The sequence below is a fragment of the Sturnus vulgaris genome, chromosome 3 (genome assembly GCF_052056855.1).
Source record: "Sturnus vulgaris isolate bStuVul1 chromosome 3, bStuVul1.hap1, whole genome shotgun sequence".
In the NCBI taxonomy this organism is placed as follows: domain Eukaryota; kingdom Metazoa; phylum Chordata; class Aves; order Passeriformes; family Sturnidae; genus Sturnus; species Sturnus vulgaris.
In genome coordinates this window covers 107,819,149-107,840,470 of record NC_142245.1, presented here as the reverse complement: position 1 = coordinate 107,840,470, position 21,322 = coordinate 107,819,149, and the positions used below count along the sequence as shown (strand labels likewise).

General features: G+C 40.0%; 1 protein-coding gene across 3 annotated transcripts in view; it reads right to left on the bottom strand.

The window, feature by feature from the left end:
- The window catches only part of KLHL29 (kelch like family member 29), a 387,747-nt gene that overhangs the window by 57,320 nt on the left and 309,105 nt on the right, over positions 1-21,322 (bottom strand). For all 3 annotated transcript variants that reach the window (XM_014872970.2, XM_014872968.2, XM_088162465.1), the window contains one exon: positions 13,697-13,835. In XM_014872970.2, coding sequence (XP_014728456.2) covers positions 13,697-13,835 — 139 coding nt within the window. The remainder of the gene's footprint in view (positions 1-13,696; positions 13,836-21,322) is intronic.

Genomic DNA, 21,322 nt, shown 5'->3' with positions numbered 1-21,322 from the left:
CAAAGAAACACGAGCTTTTTGTTTGTCACTGGACAGTCAACGTCTGCTCGCTCCAGTTCTGCTCGAGTACTTGTAAAAGCCATGGCACGAGTGACACAAAACCGGCACACGATGCAGCGCGACAGATACGGACTGGCCACAGCACCACTAGTCACAGGCAACGCCAGCTTGAAGCGTGAGCAAAAGCTACCAGAGCACTACCAACCTCTTGGGCTTACACAGCTGCCTAAAAAGGCAATGGTCAGACCTCCACTACCATCACGGAGGAAAAATAAACATACGAGGTTCAGTTTTTTTTTCCCGCATGACACCCCAACCATCCGTCCCAACAACACACCTAAAATCATTTGGAGAAATGCTTAAAATTCGCAGTGGATGCTTTGTCTCTTCATTGACCAGGCCTGGTCAACTCAAGGGCACAGTTTTAATTCATATGAATCTCTGCAGGATCAAAGCTTTAAAGAGGTTTCATTTTCAATGGAGGAGCAGCTAGTAGTTCCTAATTTCATAGTATTCTCTAAGGTAGTGAACAATGGTTACTCCCATTCACAGGAGGAAACTGAAGCACAAGATGACAAAATCACTTGCCTATGATCACAGTGAGTCAGGAGCAAACCAAGGAATTAAACCCCATTTTAAAAATTCTAAGTACTGAACTGTCCCTTTACTTGGCAACACAGGTGAGTTAGACCCTATTCCACAAGCAGATGCTAAGAACACATACTGACCATGACACCTGTTGTACCCCTACAACCACAGAGGTCTGTGCTACCCTAAATCCTTATGCTTTGTCACACGACAGTATTCTTTCTGAAGTCTTGCATATGGATTCAGTTCTGCATCTGAGGCAGAAATCCTCTGGTGGTAAAACAGAAGAGTTGCCATTTCCTAGATCCTCAAAAGGATGTCACAAAATGTTGGGGTTTTTCCTTTCTCACACTCACACCCCAATAATATGCCCCATATCTAATTTGTCTCCAGGTGTACATACATCTGGTGCTGCACTCTGGGCTGTGAAAATACTTCTTGGTACCAGTGTAATTCTTGCTGAACTGCTCCCAGAAGTGGTTTGTACCTGACAGTGAGCTCGTTTTCACATGGGCTGGTTAATAAACACACCATCTGAAATTTCAGGGAGGTTTGGAGGTACCCAGCAAGTGACAGAGCCGGGCTTTTTGCACTGTGGGAAGCCCTACCATAAGCAATTATTTATTTAATGCCACTAATTGCACTGTGCTGGCAATGGCTGTGGGAAAGACCGCGCGTGATCCACTGGGAATCGCACAAGTGCACCCAGCGTGGAGACCAGGAGGCACAAAGGAAAGGATGATGTGACACCAATGTCAGTGCAGACACATACCCATGCTAGCAACAACTGCAAGCTGCTATTTTTCACAATAATTAAGTAATAATCTCTTTTACTTTGTAATACACCGAGCAATAAACTGCTGCTGCAATTGATTAAATGCCAAAGAAAAGCTAAGGTGTTTAATCAATCACTAGAGCCACTTACAGCAAGTATAATACAAAGCTACAGAGATTATTGATATTACACAATGAGCCAGAAATGGGAAAGAAAATTATCCCTATTCCTGCCTCTGCAATGCCTTGAATGTGTTGTGCTGTTTTCCTGTGCTTTCTAAGCAGTGAGCCTTTTGGCTCCATGTTTGGCTGGATCAAATACTGAGTACAGGCAGGATTCAGCCTGCACAGGGAAATCACAGCTATCCCCGGGTTCCATGCCAGGGATCTGGCTTGGTATAGGCTGGAGAATGGGCAGGGAATTGGCTGAAGCAGGTAGTAATGGAATAAACAAATGTCTGAAGGACGAGAAGAACATAATGTCAGGAAACAGACTGATATAACTGAAAAGGGAAATTCCACAGACTTCTTCATGAAATTATTTCAATGAATCAGGTTATAGCATCCCCCTCAAAGCCTGACTAAAGATTTCTGTGTTCCTTGTTTTCACACATATTAGAATATCATATGCCCTGTGCAGTTATAATTCATCTAATTCTCTTGGCTCCTCTAGAGGAACTGCAATGAAGTGGCTAAAGCTGTATTACAAGAATAGAATTTAGTCCTGTAAATGCAAATGCAGTGGATTTGGGAAAATCTGTAGCAATATATAGAGCTGTTCCCCAAATAGCTCATCCAACAGGAGGAGTTTTATTGGTGACATCAATAAATGCAAACATTTAGAGAAGTCTGTTACCAGAAAAGCCTCGACTTCCTGCCTTAAGAGCTGGGAAAAGTTATAGTTCTACCTGGTACACACACTCCTGTACCCCAACTCCTGGCACAAACATGAAGTGTTTTGGGGATTGAAAGCCTGCCTCCTTCACGTTTCAGTCTCACTTGAAGCCAATCAACACACCCTTATCGTCCATGGACATCATTAAACGTGGCACATTCTGCTATTTGCCCGGCGAACTCTAAAGTTTAAACAGAATGATGTCATTTTATTGGCCTTGTAATCATTGCTCATATTATAAAGGTCACACATTTCACATTGTGGCAGAAAATCAATAGCTCTCCCAACAGCCTCTGGGGGAAAAAGTTTTGCTTCTGAAGAATAATATATAATAAACAATTTTAGTCCTTACTTTATCATGGCTATAATCTTGGAGAAAAGCTACAGTAAAAATCTGGCAAAGGCTGATATATAAACTCATTAAAATTGGGAAGTGATTTAGAACAGGACTTTTAAAAAGATTTATCTTTAGCTAAACAGCAAAGAGATTTGTTTAGGTCTACATTTAAACAAGCTCCAAGAGCTCTTTAACAGCTTAATTTTATGGTAGCTGTTGGGGAATTCTTTCAGATTTACAAATCATGTATTTCTCCAGCAAGGTGATAGACCTGAGCAATGTGCAAGCAGAACTGAACCTGCAGATAAGCAGGAAATACAGATATATTCTGAATGGGTAAGGGGGGAGTTACTGAAAAATATTTTGCATTGTCTGGAATAATTAAGTCCAACAAAATCAAGCGAATGCCTTTGAACAGTCTGGCTACTTACTCTTCAACTTAATTGCTTCAACTAGAGAAGACAAAGGCACAGGGAACCTTTTCAAGCAAAAGATGGCTCGATTACACTCTCAAATAACAAATCAGAATCAGTGTCCCTTTCTGTTAACTAATATATAGGAAGGAGCAAAAATGTTTGAATACTTGATAGCAAGAAAAATAACCCTAACACCTCATCTGCAGGATCTAGTAGTGGAACTGACAAAAGAAAAATTAGAGAAATTTACATTTTTTGGTATTTATTTGTCTTTGAAAAGAATTTCCAAACATGTAATACACACAGACAAGAATCAGCCATAGTGCTTTCATATTTAATAGGATGCAACTGAAGTTTTCTGCATCTTGAGTTATAAATAGATGTGTATCTATGCATTTTTCCTGCATTATTTGTATCAACACATTCCCATAACAGAATGCCTGTGTGATTCTGTTCAAAACATTTAATAGTGAGATGCCTTGATTTGCGAAGCCACATTTAGAGTCTGGCTAAAGTAGCCGTGTAAGTGAAACACTGCGAGTGCATCAATTCGTCAATTTATGGACAACGCTACTGCCTCTCATTCAGCCTTCCCTCATGGTTTAGATATGCTGCCTTTAACTGGCTTGCAACATTATTTTGACTGACTAATGGTTTGGCTACAGCTTCACTCAATTTTAGATCAAATACGAAAAGCTACCTATACCCGGTGCAGATGCCAGCCAACGCTCTGTTTACAAGCTACAGTCACAAAGTCAAAACAAATTCTGGATGTTCAAAATGGAGCCATCTGCACGGAATAAACATGAAAAATGTGAAACATTTTATGTAAATGTACATTAGTGCCTAGGAACAGTTGGTTCAGCTTCCGCCCAGGCTGCCTGGCTGAGAACAGGAGGACTGACAGTGTTTGTGACACCTATTTACATTCGATGCCATATGACTCACCATGCCGTAGACTCAGAGGCATGACGTATATTCAAGCTTTGTGCTCCAAAAGGGCACTGAAATAAATGATTATCTTTTAAAATAAAGACATACTCTGAATTGTTATTTGTGATCTTTCCCCAGACAAGTGGAACTTGGTGTATAACTTTTTCATTTTGCCTCTCCAAGGTCCATCTGTGAGCCTACTGCCACTACCTGCTCCTCCCAGCAGGAGACAGCAGAAAAGAGCTAGCTCCATAATATAACCTCAAATTTGTTCATATTTCACTCAGAATCTATCTTTAAGAAATAGGAAAACACACTTGTTCTGGCAGCGCAAGAAAAAAATATTGCTGCCTTTGACTTTCTATGGCTCAGGGGTCTGAATCTCATCCTCTAAAAGCACATGTTTGAGCTGACAGGAGGCTGCAGGATTGTTGGCAGCAGGGAGGAGCTCCAGCTCCACCCTGGACTGAGAAAACTGAAGCCCATATTTCAGGGCTGGTCCCTCCCTGCATGAACCAAAGCAATGGCCTGTTCCATCACCCAGCTGCCTTTTGGCCTCTCTACCCGAGTACCTTCCCAGGATTTGCCCTATCAGCTCAATATGCTGATCTTGCTGGCTTGTTTTCATAATTAGGAATATAAATGTTTACCCTAAAGGAATCGTGTTCCCATTATAAGAGAGCTACATATTTTCTACCAAGATAGACAGGACAATAAAAAAAAAATCAAATTAAATTGCTTTGTTCCCTGGACATTATGTAGAACTTCAGAAAACAGGAAATCCAAGATTTTCATGTAAGATAAAGCACTTAGCCGAAAAAAAGCTACTTCTTTTTATCTCTGTCAAAGTATTTTGATTACCAAAGAAAGGACTCCAGACTGGGGTAGACAGCTTCTCATGAGGCTTAAGAGTCTGTTAGCTGTGTGCTCATTAGAAACTGCTGTTCAAGTTGACACAATTTAGACAGAACATCTTGTTTATTGTGGAACTTTAACTTTTACTTTAATCCTTAAAGCACTGAAACTTCAGGCAAAGAAGAGTGCAATGATGCTGCATTTTAACTGTCCACTAGATTTTTTTATAATTTTCAGAGTCATTAATCGTTCAAAACCAGTATGTCTGCATATCTTGGGAGAAGCAGGAAAGACACTTTGTTAAATTATAGCCAACCTTCAGCTATGTACAGAGCAGACTCAGCACTCTACATGGAAAGTCGTATTTTGTACTGAATATCTTGATTTATCGGAATTATAGGTTCATGAGATATAAAAGCATAGATGCCCAAACATACAACATATATTTCTATGACATGCACCAAGAAACATGTGCATACTGAGGTAATAGGTTATTTACTGAGTTATACAAGTTTATGCAGCTGCAAGGTAATCAATCATGTAAATGATGACAGGAAGGGACATTTATAGAGCAAAATCATTGCAATACATATGTCATAAGGCATTGAACATTTTATTAAACAAGATTAAAAAAAAATACACCCCAGCATTGCTTCTCTTTTAGAATTGTTTTATCAGTTCAAAATGTATTAACTTGCAAATCTCTACCTTCGTTATTCTATCTTGTAGATAAACATTATCTTTGAGCCTCAGTCACTATCCATCTGTCTCATGAGAGAAGAAAACATGTACTGTAATGGTTCTATTGTATGATTACAATAAAGAACTAGTAAAAACATAAGATTAAATAAATTACATTGTTTAAACACAGGCTTGCAAATTCATCAGGAAAATTTACCTGACCAACAAATCCATTTGCTCACTTTTTATCAGGATGTTGATACAAATAATGTTGCTTGTTCCAGACAAACAAAATCTGGCAAGACTAGTGTAACTTATTAGGGTCAAATGCTGCCAGTTTGCACCTGCTCTATCAGAAGAAAATCAGGAAAATTAATGGCTGTGCACTCGGGCACGCACCAGCAGCTCCTGCTAATTCACCATCACAGAAATGATCATTACAAACCAAGACGAGCAACGGGATTAAGAGCAAACGCTTTTGTTCACGGACAACATGGCCAGAATAAAATAAAGCAAACAAAAGAGCCACGTTTCCTATATACCCTTAATGCCATTCACAGATGGAACACAATCTAAATGCTCAGCCAGGACCATTTCTAAAGGCGGGATCAGGCAGCCTGTAACTCTACAGTGCCAGAGATCACAGTCAGAGGCACAAATCTGGCTCCCTGCTGAGATTTAAGAAAGAAGATGACGAGTTTGAAGATGCTGGCTTAAATGACTGGCAAGTGAATGAAGAAGTGAATAGCAAGTGCCCTTGGAAGAACAGTGTTTCATGACCTAGACTTTTTCTAGGGATTGAGAATAAACTGCGTCTCACAAAGTACTACTGGAGAAGCAAAAAAACTGGGCCAACTTATTAATAGTGTGGGATCTAACTTGTTTGCAAGTATCTCTGGCAGCCTAATTCAGTGGCAAAACAACCTGTGTGAGAGCTACTATTTGTTAAAGGTAAATAAAAGATGCAAGGAGGTTCTGGGGGATTATATAGGATGGAAGATTAAAAGTAAGTTGACAGAATAAAAAAAATATTCTCATCAAACTTAAAGCTCAAACCCTTACCCAACTCCTATCTGATTTCTTTTAATGATATTTATTACACCATCAAAAACCAGCTTAGAACAGAGCTGGCATGCAGCTAATAAATCTGTTTCTTAGGAATGTGGTGAAATTTATACAAGTAATTATCTAGGTAGTCTATCCAAGACCCTTTCTCATCATTGCAATGTCTAGAGGGAAAACAATAATAAAATAATGATAACCACCATTATTATTTATTACTACTATGATGATTATGGCAGTGCCCAAAGATCCCAATCAGCATTACAGTAATTAGAATTAATTCTGTCAGGCACTGGTTTTTTCTCCTTCAGCTACAGGGTGTTACTAGTGCTTTTCTACAGTATTTATAGATCCAGAGACATCAATGAAAAGTATGACAGCACTTCACCTATGGCCACAGCATAGGCAGGAAAAGGCACGTGGCTCTTCGCACTCCACCAGTCCATCACCCTGCAGAACTGCTCTGAGTATTTCAGACACAGAAGATCAGCACTGTGCACGCAGAAAGATGGCACTGCAATCAGATGTGATCATAACCTGGTCATATTAATTCAAATTCATTATTCCAATCCAGCAGTAGCTAATCCTTGATGATATAAATGAAAGGAGTGAGCTACTGATCCCTGGAGCTACCTACAAGCAAGTTGGAGTTCGAGATTTGATTACCCTAATTTTAGGGCAAGACTGGCTTTTGGAATTGCCCCAAAAATGACAGTTTTCAAGAATATGGCTCCTGTTTCTATGCCAGGGAAGATTTTTTTCTCTGTTGTCTTTGATTCATTTACCTTGAACTGCACCTTGTTAGGTAACTGTTCCCTTTCACCCCTGAATTTTAACAGTTAAGCCTAGGCAGGGTTGTGAGATGTAAGTAAATACAGGTAGGTCACCTGCACCAGCATCTTGAGAGATGTTGCATGACAGCTGCGTGGCTCATGGATGGGTACAGCTGGAGCAAGAGAGGTGATTAGTCTGTCATTCCTTGGGTAAGATTTGCAGAATTTGTGGTTGAGTCCAAAAATTACAGGTGCAAGAGGTCCTAGCGACAGTAAACAGAGATATTGTCCATGAGGGAGAGGAGTGAGAGATTCAGGGATCTGCTCGGTGCCTCTGTGAACTGCTGCCATTACAGGGCAGAATTTTACAGGCAGAAGCTTAATTTCTGTGCTGCACCTCAAGGCTTGAAAAGGAACCTTTCTGTCCTCCTTGCCAGGGTTTCTCTTCAGAGCAGGGCACATTGCTCTTCCCCTCCTTGCAGAGCAGCATCCAGCCCAAGCCACTCATCTTCCTAATCCACAGGCATGAATGTGGGGCTGGAAACAGCCAGGCTGTGACACCTGCAACGGGTTTTGTGGCAGTGTAGAACACCACTGAGTATTTGTAAGCTGCCATTCATTTATGTAGAAGACCATACATTTTTGCCTGATGAAAACAGGTTTTCCAAGGTCTGGCAGCTGAGAAATTTGAAGCCCAGCAGGGAGCTCCAAGGGGCGGCTGCTTGGGCAGGCAGAGCGAGCGCAGAGCTCACAGAAATAAACCACTGAGAGCAGGGGCTGTGTCCCATGCCAAGATCTTGTGCCCAACACACAGCAATTATCACTGCCTCGTTTAAGAGAAAAACCTTGTGCACAGCACAATTTACACCTGTCCCCTCTCAGTAAAGGGTGAAGGATATTTTACACTCCAATGTGACCTCCCTTTCTCATGGTTTAAATTGTTTAACAGAAACCCCTGGCACTCTTTCTCTAGGCACAGTGTACCTCTCCTGGCACCTGAAACAAACATCGTATCTTCAACCTCCCTATTTCTCTATTTTCATCTACATGCTATAGTTTGTTTCCACATTCATTCTGTTCTACAATGGAGCTGAAGTATGCAGATGTGGAAATGCTGCTTGCTCCTCTCCCAGAGTTAAAAGCAAGATTCTTAATAAGCAGGAAAACATGAAGGGGTCACTAAGAGTAGATTTTTCTTTCATCCTGCTGTTTCTCATTTTGGGCTTTTTAGAATGTAAACACAAACCAGACAGTCTGCTTTCCAGACACCTAAATGCTTTTGCAGTTTTGTCAGGCTGTTTCAGATGGATAGTGGCAGGTTTCTCTGTTGTGCATCCAAATGCTCCCTTTCCACACAATGGTGTAAAATGCAGAATGACATCTTCGTCTTCTGCGTAGGTGTAAAGCAAGAGGAATTTGGTCTTCTCACCCTAAATGCTTTACTTCTCCTGCCCTGCCTTCAAGCCCTCAGAGAGTATTTTAGAAAAAAAATAAAAACCAAAAATATGAAGACTTGAAAAAAAAAGGCAGGGTATTGTGGAAAAGCAATTTAGCCATGAAGTCACTGGGCCTGCTTTGCAGGAAATTAAGGATGAATATAGAAGGGCCAGATTACAATGCATCCAAAATACTGCTTCTTGTGACAGAATCTCTTTGTACATAAGACTTACCACTCTATGCTGGTGGAATCAGACACCCAAGATGACTTAAAGATTAGAAAGCATCATTAAAATCTAATCTTGAAAAGATAAAGCTTGTAGGACAGGATCTGTGTATCTTTAACAACCGACCAGAGAGAAATCTACTTGTAAAAGCTTGCTTATAAAAGCAAGCATTTTGGCCAAGAAGAGATTTTTATGTCAAGTGCTTCCTTTTAATAATGTCCTATTTGGTAGAGATTCCAGTACTCTGGGTTAAGAAGAAAAAAGCAGCAAATTAAAATGTTCTGGTGAAACATTTCTTTGTTACGGAAATATTAGAAATTCCATTTATTCAGCAGCTGCATTTGTCTATCCCAAATACAGCTGGAAATAAAAAAGATGGCTCTTCATGGGATTTTCCATTCGTTCCTTCCTCCCGGAACACACATACACACACACACACACACACCCCCACACCCACCTTCCACCATTTCTTCTAGAGCAGATACAAAAACAGAGCTCATTTTTTCCCTCCCCCAAACCAAGAATGTTTCAAATAAGAAAATCTGTGCTCTGCAAGAGGCACATTTTGGAGATGCGTTTTTTGATGGATCTGGATCTGTCTCTTTTTTTGTTTTCTGTGTACACATACAAGCATAAATATGCCCCATTAAGAAAAACACTAGTTTCCATAAAAAATCATTCATGTTCTTTTACTCATCTATGAATCAGGCAGGGTGACTGGTCTTTCTCTCTGGGTCCTGAAAAATAAGCACTTCCAGAAGGCAAATCATCCTATTTATGTGAGATGGGATGTATCATACTACAGACATTCCCATCTTTTCTCCCAACTGCAGTGAAGCCTAGACAGTCAAATTAGGCTGGACCTCTAAGAGAAGCAATGGAACACCCATCATAAGTTCTGTCTATGCAAATTACCCTCTCTTTTATGGTAAAGGGGGATTGCCTCCTCCTTCACCCTATTTCTTAGACACCTATTTTATGGAAAGGGGACTTGCCTCTTGGACAGGTCTGTCTCCCTCTCTGCAGGCTGCAGTAACAGTCAAGAAGGTCAGGTTAGACTCAACCTGACTTAGATGTCAACCTTGGATCTAAATGTTGGTTAGCTAACATGAGACATAAGCACCTCTCATTGGTCCAGGGGCCCTGCCTGCACACAGGAACCTGAATTAGGAGAAAAAGATCCTTCAGGAAGCCTTCAAGGCTCTTCTCCTCATTGTATAATAAATTAAGCCTTTGTTTTGAGATGGCTGATTCCATGATTAGCAAAGTCAAGCAGGCTGGAGTCAGTGTGGTTGGCAGTGCACTCAAAATATGTAAGATGGCCTTCAGGGAACAGTGTCCCAATCCAGCTGCTCTTTATAATCCATGTTCTCCTGAAGCCCTATACAGCAGTATTGCCGTATAGATACTCAGCCTTCCCCTGAATCTCATCTTCCTCCCTTCATGGGCACAGTGATGTGGAACAGGTATCAGAAATATTTCACACCTGCTGTTCCTAATACACCTGATCCTTTTCACATGATTCTGCACTGAGAAAGGCTGAGATTGTTTTCCATGGTCAGTTGCTGTTGGGAGGGAGATGAACACCAAGCCCTGGCTTAGGCTTGAGTGCTGTGTAGCTTCTGATGGGGATGACCTGTTTCCAAAACAGGTGCCTGGTATGGTGCTGAGCTCAGGCCCAGGACTGGACTAAACCAAGTTCAAAAGGGCTCATATACTTGAAAGAGAAATTACATGGAATGGAGAATTTTCCAGATGAGGAGCAGAATGCTCGGCACAGGATTAGCCATATTCTGAGAAACTAAAGGGGGTTCAAAATGCACTCTCATTATCAAATTTGTTTCGTAAATAACTTTACAATTGTTTTGGACAATCAAACCTGGTTATCATCTTTTTATCAGTGCAATAAAAACAACATATTTTCTTCCCTGCTATGACTAATTCTCATCAAATAGCCTTCCTCAAGATGAGCAATAACTCTAGTTCTATTATATTTTTTATCTGTGTTTTGGTTTTATTTTGAGAAGGAAATAATTGATCTTATTTGATTTTGAACATTTCTCTTTTATTCTTTTGAGACACTACTTGCTATTCTACCATCAGATACCAACTTGAACACACAGTGGAATCAATGGAAGAATATGAGGTTAATAATAACCAGCCTGTGGCAAATAATAAGCCGAAGTAAATACTGTGAAAGATTCTATTTCTGCATGTTTCTATAGATGTACACAGCACCTTCATGAATAGATCATATTCTCATTGATGTTTCTGGTGACACACCGGTGCCTTTGGCTGGAATGACACTAGGGTTTAACCCTGGCTTGCACTGATTGAAATGGCCTTTCTATTATATTTAATATAAAGAGACTTCTTTTATTCTTTAAGAAAAGCTGCCATTTATTGTTTTGATTTCTATAATAACACAAGGAGTGCAATATAAATCACATAAAGATTTAAGTGCTGTCTCGAAGGAGCTGCTAACAAATATCATAGAGGATTTTAGATCTATCTGTAAACATTCTAACCCTATGAACTATAATGATTCTGTATTATGAAGGGCATGATCCCACAAAAAATTGAGTGCCTCTTGCAATTTGAGCCCTTGACTTCCATTGAGTTTCAGAAAGGACAAGGCTTTACACTGCAAATATCCTACAAAAAGCAAGTCTTTAGAAATTCCACCCCATAGCCCTGAGTTTATTGTCTCGCAGAGACACATTTGCTCAGTTTACAGGTGAATATTTATTTTTCTCACCTGACATTTTTGCAAACTCAACTTGACATCAAGCTGAATTTTTTCTTATTCAAGCATCATCATCAGTAATAAAGGTATTTTTGCCTTGGATACACCTGTGCAACTCCATTAGCCTCCATCAAGGTTACTTGTGCAACTGAGGTTATATATGGAAGGCAACTGGGATGGAGAGACCTGATGGTGGACACAAATCGACCTCTGGAACATTTATTCCTGCTGATGATGTGAAAGAAGGCAAAAAGTGGTGAGTTTAGGAAACAGGCTAAACCTTCCACTATTTTTTTCTTGTAATGCATGCAAGTCTTATGTAGGCAGCTGAAAGACAATACATGCTGAAATCTAGGCTTCTGCTTTCACAAAATCTAGGATTTTCATTTTTTATATTGTTTTAACTAAGTTCATAACAAAGCAGTGCTCAATCTAATGTATATCTCCATTTAATAACTAAATAATAAACCAGCAAGATTTGTCAGTGTGCTTCTAGAAACAGATGCTGCCTGGTGACTTCTGCACACAAGCAGAAAATCCAAATGACAGTCTTTGGGCAGTCAGTGATTTCATTTCTCTAAGTTGGTTCTATGATTTTTTTCCTGTAGACTCTACTCTTTTATCAACCTGAAAAGCATATACTGTAGCCTTAACAATTAAATAATAATGAGCAGACAGAAGAGAAAGGACAGTAGAGATCTGGCATAGCTACTGCTAGCAATCATTAGATTTACAGAGGGGAAAAGACATGCTTCCTAGGCCAACATATTTTTTATGAATAATTGATAAGGCAGTCAGTACAGTTATATCATAGAAATGTAATATATATCCATAATTATAGAACCAGCTTTGTGCAAAAGGACACAATACACTGAAAGGAGATACCAGCCAATATGCCATCCTGAAATAAAATACAATCACTATTGTGTTAGTTGGCAAAATTTAAATACAGGATTTGAAGCAAGCAAAATGTTCTTTAATCCCATTTTTTAGCACAGTCCAGGCTCAATCTGCTCAGGAAAATACTGCAAGGCAAAATCAGCAGCTGCATTAATTTGCTGATGATTGAGAGAGAAATGAAAGTTATCCTCGTGTTTTTTTTTTTTCCTCTACTTGCTACTCTAACTTACTAATAATACGAGAGTACTAATTTATTCCTAGGCAAGTATATGAAGGATACAAATTGAAAAATCAATGTAATGGAAAAAAAAAGATTATCATGCCCTGTTTAGAATCAATCAGCTAGAAACAGAGGGGGGAAAATGCGAAGGTGGAGACATGATGTTTAGAAAATGTACATACCGTGCCTACCCTAAGCTCAAGTGTTTGTATGAAAAAGCTACTGTTAGTCCAACATGCAGACCGAGCTACATTTTGACCAGAAAATCATCTTATTTCCAATTTTTTCTAGAGAAATGATTCAGTTGTCTTTTCTTTTTCTAAAGGTCCCCAAATAATAAAAATATCAATCCCTTTGCCCATGAAAGCCACACAAAAGCATGTAAAGAAAGATTTCAGGGTGAAGGGATTACAGCACTCTAAATGCTTTACTTGCACGATGTCTCAGCACCGTTCACCTGAACGCTGATGGCTTTTTGCAGCCTGAAGCACAGACTTTGGTCGTGTGTGGCAGAGTCCCTTGCAAACATTGACAGCAGTAGGTTTTAGTTGTGGACTGCATCACCATTAGCAGTGGAGTTTAACTCTTAGATCTCTCAGTGGTAGAACACTTTCTTCGGCCAAAACCAGCCTCTACTCATCAGAAATAATTACAGTGTACGAGTCAGATGTGTAACAAATGGATCTGAGTCTCGGTTTGGAAATACATTCAGAGGAGGTGGAAAGAATGGCTACTGGCTCTGTGACAGGAGATTCAATCTTCATAAACCTGCAAGAGAGGGGAGGAAAAAAAAGCGACACAAATGCGCCCTACAAAAGAACAGAGCAGATCACAGCTGGAAGGAAGGCAAACCTTTTAATCAGGTCCTTGAAATACAAGCTGCAGGAAGCTAGAACATTTTGGTGGACTTCAAACTCTTTGCCTTCAACAATAATTTTCAGGTCTGTAAACTCTTTCGCTCTGCGTTGCTGGTTCAACTCCTTCAACATTTCTGCAGAACAGAGAAGACAGACAGTGCCAGGGTTCCCATTAAGAGTTTTTTTATTTTTACTTTTTACTTTTCATTTTTTTTTTTTGTAAAGAAGTAGAGAAACAGGAAACAATTGATATTTTTGTTGGTAAGATAGGCTCAACACAGACAGTCAGAAGTTACGAACATAACATATTAAAAAAAAAGAAAAAGCAGGAACCAGTAGGTCTAAACAACTGAAATATATATACACAGAAAAAAAAAAGCAAAAACAATTCCTAAATTTGGAAGGGTTAAAAATGAAAATAAAATATTTCAGCATTAGCAAATCAGAAACACAGAAAATGCATTATCACAGAAAAGTTAAAATAATTTGTTATAATCAAAATCAAGAGCTAATGAATTTATATCCAAATGGAAATAAGTTTTGAATATACTAGAATAATATTAGTAAAAATGGTATTATGATGCAATATGAACTGGATATGGGTCAAAATAATAAAACCACAAGACCTGCAAAAATAACTTATCCTTAACATAGTAAAAATGTGCTAAGCCTCTCAGTTAACATAAAAAATAGCAGTTCTAAATAATATATAAATTACAGTGCATAAAAAATTAGCTAAATTATCAATGCACCTTGCAATATACCTCAGCTATATAGACTACAATTGTATATGTTTCAGAATTAGCTTAAAAGCATCCTTATGATAAAAAAAAATCTCATGCAGAGAATAAATTACTGCCTTTTATAGCAATTCCTATTTTTTGCACTCCAAGGATTTTTACCATCACAGCATTTTTATTTTTTAGCCTTCAATGGCTTCATTTACAGCAACAATCAACTTTCACACATCATGAAAGAATCATAATGATTAAAATAACCTATGAAAGTGTTTCCATCCTGCAATAAAGCACCTACCTTGCATGATGCCACCTTTTATAGAGCCTATTGGTGCTAACAGAATGAAATGATAGTGTGCCACGTCTCCATGTGGGGATGTGAACTACTAAGCACCTACATGTTTTATATGCTGCCTGAACTTTTAAGGCTAAGACTTCCCTCCAACTTTGCAGACTAAAGTGGCTATCAAGATGAATAATATACTTTTCACCTGGGCAATAGCCTGGCAGTTCAGAAGCCAGTGATCAAGATGACAGAAGAGCTGATTTTAAATACTAAAACTTTGGGTTTATTTTATGTTTGCAATAGGTCAAGGTTCTCATTTCCTCAGTGTAACACCTGAACACATTCCTCTTCAGACAGATCTGTAAATCAACAACAGTTCCTTACATGGAGTCCTTACATGAAGTAAAACAGACCTCAAGGGTGTGTAACTCTAACTGTGCTCAAAGCTCCTGACAGGCTTGAGCAAGAGCTGCCAAAGGATTGCCAAAGGGTCTCACGGTGAAACTCACACCCAAACAATCCCTGTGCTCTCCTGCTTCCCCAAGGAAACTCAACAGGAATCATTTCAGCCAAGCACTAGTGTTTAATGACACAAAAGCATGCAAATATACAACTGTTTCATGAAAAGAAATTGAATCCCTCCCAAGCCCCAACATCTGTGGTGCGTATTTTTCATGCCTAAGTAAATAAATGTCACCTTGCACATTTATGTCTATTTAATGGAAACACAGTAGTGTCTGAAAGGCTAATTATTCTATGCTGAAATGGGTCAGTGCTCTCCAGAGAGCAAGCAGATCATTAGAGAGGGCACAGAAATAACAGCAGGCTTTTGTCAGATCTATAATAGGGGAAAATAAACCACTCTGTCCTGTGGGTGCTGTAGCAGGGACTATTTTTAACAAATTCAGCTGAGGTAAAGCACAATGATACATTTCGAGCAAAACCTAAAATGGGATCTGAATGTTCACTCCCGTGCAGGGAAGTCTCAGGCTTTTGCTGGAGGTGTGATGCCTGAAGTCACTGCACAACGAACACTTTGGGCCTCAGCTAAAGACCAAGGATGGTTTGGGCTCAAGGGGTGTTATACTTAATTGAGGGCCAAAGTGACTGGGGTCTCTGGTTGCACAGGAACAGCACCAGGTGCTTTATCAGTTGCATATATTTATGGAGGAAGCATTTTTCTGTCCCTTTTCACATATGAACAATTTTTTCTCTTTCTCTGTCGTGGTCCATTTTCCCACTTTCATTTACAGCAACGACATTTTCCTCACACCAATTTTCTATCATTTCATGTCTTAAAGACTGTTACTTTTCCCCTCTAAACTTTCTGATACTCTCTCCCCTTTTCAAATTTACCCAACCAGTGTCCTTGACCCCCATTTGCACTTTTCCTAAGTTCCTATTCAAGTTCCATTTCTCTTGTATCTGTGACTTTAAAACCTTCCTTGCAGAGGCCATTCAGGACAAGGGCTCCATCCATGACTAAGTCATACAAGTCTAAGATTACGCTTACACAAAGGGTCAATCTCCACCTCACCTCATTCCATCTCCCTCTTTTAAAGCTCATGATCAATTATTATGATGTTCAAAGGGCACAACTGTATGAATAGAAACTGCCCAGATGGATCCTGTGCTTGAGGAGAGGAGAGGACATAGAGTTTAGCTGTATTTTTGAATGGGCTGGGGGTTTTAGGAAGTGAGCTCAGGGTAAGCAGCACAGTACAAGCCATCCTTGAACTCCTGGCTGTAGCCAAGATTACTGAAAAACAAGACACAAAGCTCAGCCACTGTCCCTAATGATGCTGTGCTCTCTGGGCTGCCAGTATTGTGAGAACTGGTTTCAGTATCTAAGTCCCCAAACAGCTCCCACAGGTAATGGGCTCATTATTTTGACTTGCTGAGCACCCTTTAATTACACTCAGTCCTGGGCACAGCTTCTATCTATGCTCTTTACACACTTGAATGTGCTTTATGCTGCATGCATTCATTAAGGGATGCAAACCAGAAAACCAGTCTGGAGCAGTAATGCAATTTGGCTCATAAAAACCCAGAAATCAGAACAAGTTCTAATCAGAAACCAAAGCTCCTCTTTTTTCTACAGACATTTGGAAGCTGTGATTCCCTCCTTGGTCCCCTAAATTATTATAGGGCTGTCCACAGAGAAATGGCTATGAACTGTCCTGAATTTTTGCAGCTTAGTATCTGAACTAGAAAGAGCAGAGGCAGGTGGAGAGGAGAGGGAAGTCAGGAGACTGCATTGATTCATCGATCTTCCTCGCTCAGGCTCCTTTGTATTACCAAATAACTAGCAGGCATTAGTATTGGACACAAGGTTATATCAGAATGGGCCCTCATTCTCTGAGTATTTGTAATGCTCACACTGTGCTTAGCCAGGCATTAATGATTTATGAGGACTCAGGATGAGTTGCAAAACAAATTTTTTCACCAGGTAATAATGCCTGCCGATGAGTTGTAAAAGAAGAGACAACACAGTGCAGTCCTGGCAGTGAAAAATGACCTCAGCTCTCTCCTGCTAGTCCCTCTTCTGGGCTTCTCCTAATTTCCAGCATTTCCTCAAACAAAAGGAATTTCCTGAAACCTTCAAAATGAGATGTGCTGGGAATTTCCTACTGGTTATTTATTCCTCTCATTTCTTTGTTCTAATAGACTTTATTTTCTTTGTTGTTCCCCCCCCCCCCCCATTTGACTGTTTTAAGAGATCCAGGTAAAAATGAAGTGCAAGGACAGTTAAGGTGCAAGGTTTCAGCAGAGTGAGCACTGATGTTTCTTCTCCTCAGTGAATTACAGCCACTGCTCTACATTAGTGCAAGGGATTTTCCCTTCCTACCACACACACTGGAATGAGATTTTGAAACCAAGCCAGTCCTTTTTGTCTCCTTCTTCACTAGTGATGCTAAAGTGAAAGACTGGTTGAATACTGTCTTCATAAAGAACTGCACAAGAGACACCCCAAAATTACATGAGCTACGTAGTGGATGAACCTAAAGGGGACTTGACCTGAAACCTGCAACTGAACATCTCTGTGGAGCTTGTGGAAGGCAGCATTTTCTGTCTTGCCATTATCATTGCCTAGGGGCATTTAATATAATTATATTGAGAGTCCCAGAGACAATATAGGTCAGAAGGTGTAAGTGACTTTCCTCAGGTCAGGAACGGAGCCAGGAAGAACTCCAAAGCTTTGATTCTTGGTCCCCAGCTCCAGCCATCACACCACATTTTCTCCCTCTTAATTAATGGACAAATTACAAATTAAACTAAAGAGCCCACAAGCTTTGTATCAAATACAGGACCAAGCACAACTGTCTAATAGTGTAGATCAAGTAAAGGGGAAAAAATTATATAGTGAGTATTTTTTAAAATTACATGTAATCAGAAATAAAAATGAACAAGGAACTTATTCCCAAAGTTTATTTATTCTGTATTTTAAGCACAATGAAGACTGGATACTTAAAAACCCTCTCTAATACACATTCCCATGGCACAATGGAAGCTCTCAGGTTTCTTTCCATTTTTAATGAAGTATTCTTTACTTAAATTCTAGTAGATACAGCTTTAAAAAAGGGTAGCAAGAGCTAAAATATAATGAGCCATAAAATATGGAAGAAGCACTTTTACAAAAAGCCTTTAAAATAGTTTACTTGGGAAAACTAACCTCTTATAAAACTGCAAAGGGTAATTGATGAAACATTACTAATTATTCTTGTGAGGAACATGCAAGAGACCAGTGCTTACTCACACAGGCTCATGCTTTCATGATTGGACAGAAAATGTGAGAAAGCCAAGAGAAGTTACCAATTACCTTCTTTCCTTAATAAGTATGGAAATTACTTCCCAAGGTTATGCTCTAGTTATGCAAAACAATAATTTCAACCGTTAAACGCCAGCACTGCCCACACTTCCTTATTTTTATAGTGGCAGAGGATGGGTAGATACAAGAAACTAAATCATGAAGCAGAAGATCCAGAAGTCAAACACAAGCTGTGAGTTACAGGAAGGAGTTTACCATGGTGAACCCTTCCCACGTGAACCACACAAGAACTCAAGATATTCTGCCACTTTGACAAGTCTCTCCTCCTCACCACAACATCCACAGACACACAAAGAACCCCAAAGCCTACAGAGCACCCTGAAAACCTGCTGAATGTACCCTCATGCTGCTGATACGTGACTTGAAGCAGCTGCAGAGAGGTAACAACTCAATGCCCAGCTGCCTCATGAGGCCAGGCTGATGTAGTTAAGCAGACACACTTGGCACTGCAGTGGCTGATGCTGTTCTCCACTCCTCCAGACACCCTGACCTGGCAGACCAGGATGAATATTATCCATCCCTTAAGGTCTCCTGTGATGTTTAGGATGGGGGTTAGTTATTTCTCAGTTGACAAATATAAAAATCAGCTACAGCATATTCCCTGTTATATGAAGACAAGCACACACCTCTGGAGAACAGCTTTTTATTTGGGACTGAGCATAAGAAACAGGTCCTTTAATCTCTTTTGGCCTGAAAGGAAAAGGGAAATGAGTGAAGCCTGGTGAGACTCAGTAACAGATGAGGATGTTTCAGATCACAGAACAGCCCGAGTCGAAAGGGATCCACAAACACCATTGAGTCCAACTCTGAGCCCTGCACAGGACAGCTCCAAATATCACACCATGTGCCTGAGAAGAGTGTCTGAACACTTCTTGAGCTCTGTCAGGCTGGTGCTGTCACCACTGCCCCGGGAAGCCTGTTCCAGTGTCCAACCACCCTCTGGGGGAAGAATCCCTGTGATCTTCAGTTTCCTTCCTGGACCCTGAGGATTATATATCAGTTATCTAGACTGTCTCTGCAGTCGAATACAGATAGAGCCTGTCTCAGGCACAACACAACCAGTTCTGTGTGCTTGGATGTGTAGGATGTACTGTCCCTCCCCAGGGATTACCAAGGGAGATGAAATAATTAGTTGAAACCAGACACTAATTTCTTTTTTTTTGCAAAAGGTGAAAGCTAATCTGTTGCAGATAAATACTTGCACTTTTTGTTTTTCTTATTGGAACTCAATTTCAGTTGAACTTCTTTACCAAAAGCAGAAGGAGAAGGGGGCATAAGAAAGCTGGGACTGGCAGTGCAAGGATCCTTTCTTGGACAGATGGGGGAGGCAGACAAACAGTGAAGCACTCTCACTCTGTACTGGACTGCAAAGAGCCAAGGCTGCTAAAGACTTGGGATGGGGGTGCAAAGTACTGTCTGCATGATACTGGTGTGCCCAGTCCTCCTCTCCCAGTCTCTATTCATTATGGAGTTTCCACAGGACACCATCCTGCACCCAAGGCACGTGAAAATGCTCGACTGGTTCTGGCTACCTCCCGGATATTTTGCTTTCCTAAGCCTTTAAACCAGATAAAATGAACTGAGAAAAGCTCAATACTGAACATGAGCATGGCAAGGCCACTCCCTGATGAGCCTGTGCTACCCAGCTACACCCTCTGGTGAAGATGGAGCATATGCTGATGGAGAGGTATCACTGCTGGCACAGCTACACCAGCCCCTGAACAAAGGCAACGAGAGTCATCTTCTGCTGGGTTTTGCCAGCACAGCAATGTGAAGTGCAAGGTGTGAAGTTGTCATACTCCAAGCTGATACAGCCATGGCAGTAGGACTTTGTAGTGCAGACCAACCTGTCTAGATCTTCGTCGTGTTGACACTGTTAGACACCTGTGCTGCTAAAGAAAACAGTAACAGATGCTGGAGAGTTGGAAAATATTTTTAAATCCTGTTGAACAACACATATGTGGCTGTATATGATAATTCTACTCAGAGGATTGTTGGCAATGAGATGCCCTGTTGTGCTAAATAATTTTTTTTGTTCACATAGGCAAATTCTTCTCATCTTATGATGAGAAAAGGTCAACAAAATCAGCTGTGGTGATTACTCACTTGAGGAAGACAACTGCAACTGTATGTGTAAATGGAACCTTTCTAAATATACTAAAAACTCAGGGAAGTCACCACATCATGTTTTGAAACTGATTTTCAGGCTATTATCATCACTGGAACTGACATTAAGAGGTACCTCAAGGCTGCCTTCACACATTAGAGAGTTGATATTTCCCTATATTAGGCCATAGAACTATTTCAACATATTTTCTGATTATATTCAGAGACCAACTACATCTCTAATCTCCAGGGGAAAAAAAAAAAAAAAAAGCTTTAGATGCAACTTTAGAGAGATTTTGGTACCACAGTTATGCATCAATATAATAAAAAAAGGAGTCTGGGGGCTAGAATGACTTTGCTGCTTTGATTTATGAGGTAAAGTCTTCTATGGTATCCATGCCTGCTAATTTATAATCAAACAGGGTTACAAATGCACAGTGAGCATATGTGACCGGGTTTGAAAATGAACTACATTTATATTACACATATGGATGCAAAGAATAAGAAAAGAATTTGGTGACAATTTGATCTCTTTCATTTTCCAATGCACACTGTGATCCATGTAAGGAAAGGCAGCAAGACCAAAGGACCTAACATAAAAATACCCACTGAGATGTTGAGATAAATATACAGCTTCCTATATCATGATCTGCTGGGGTTTTT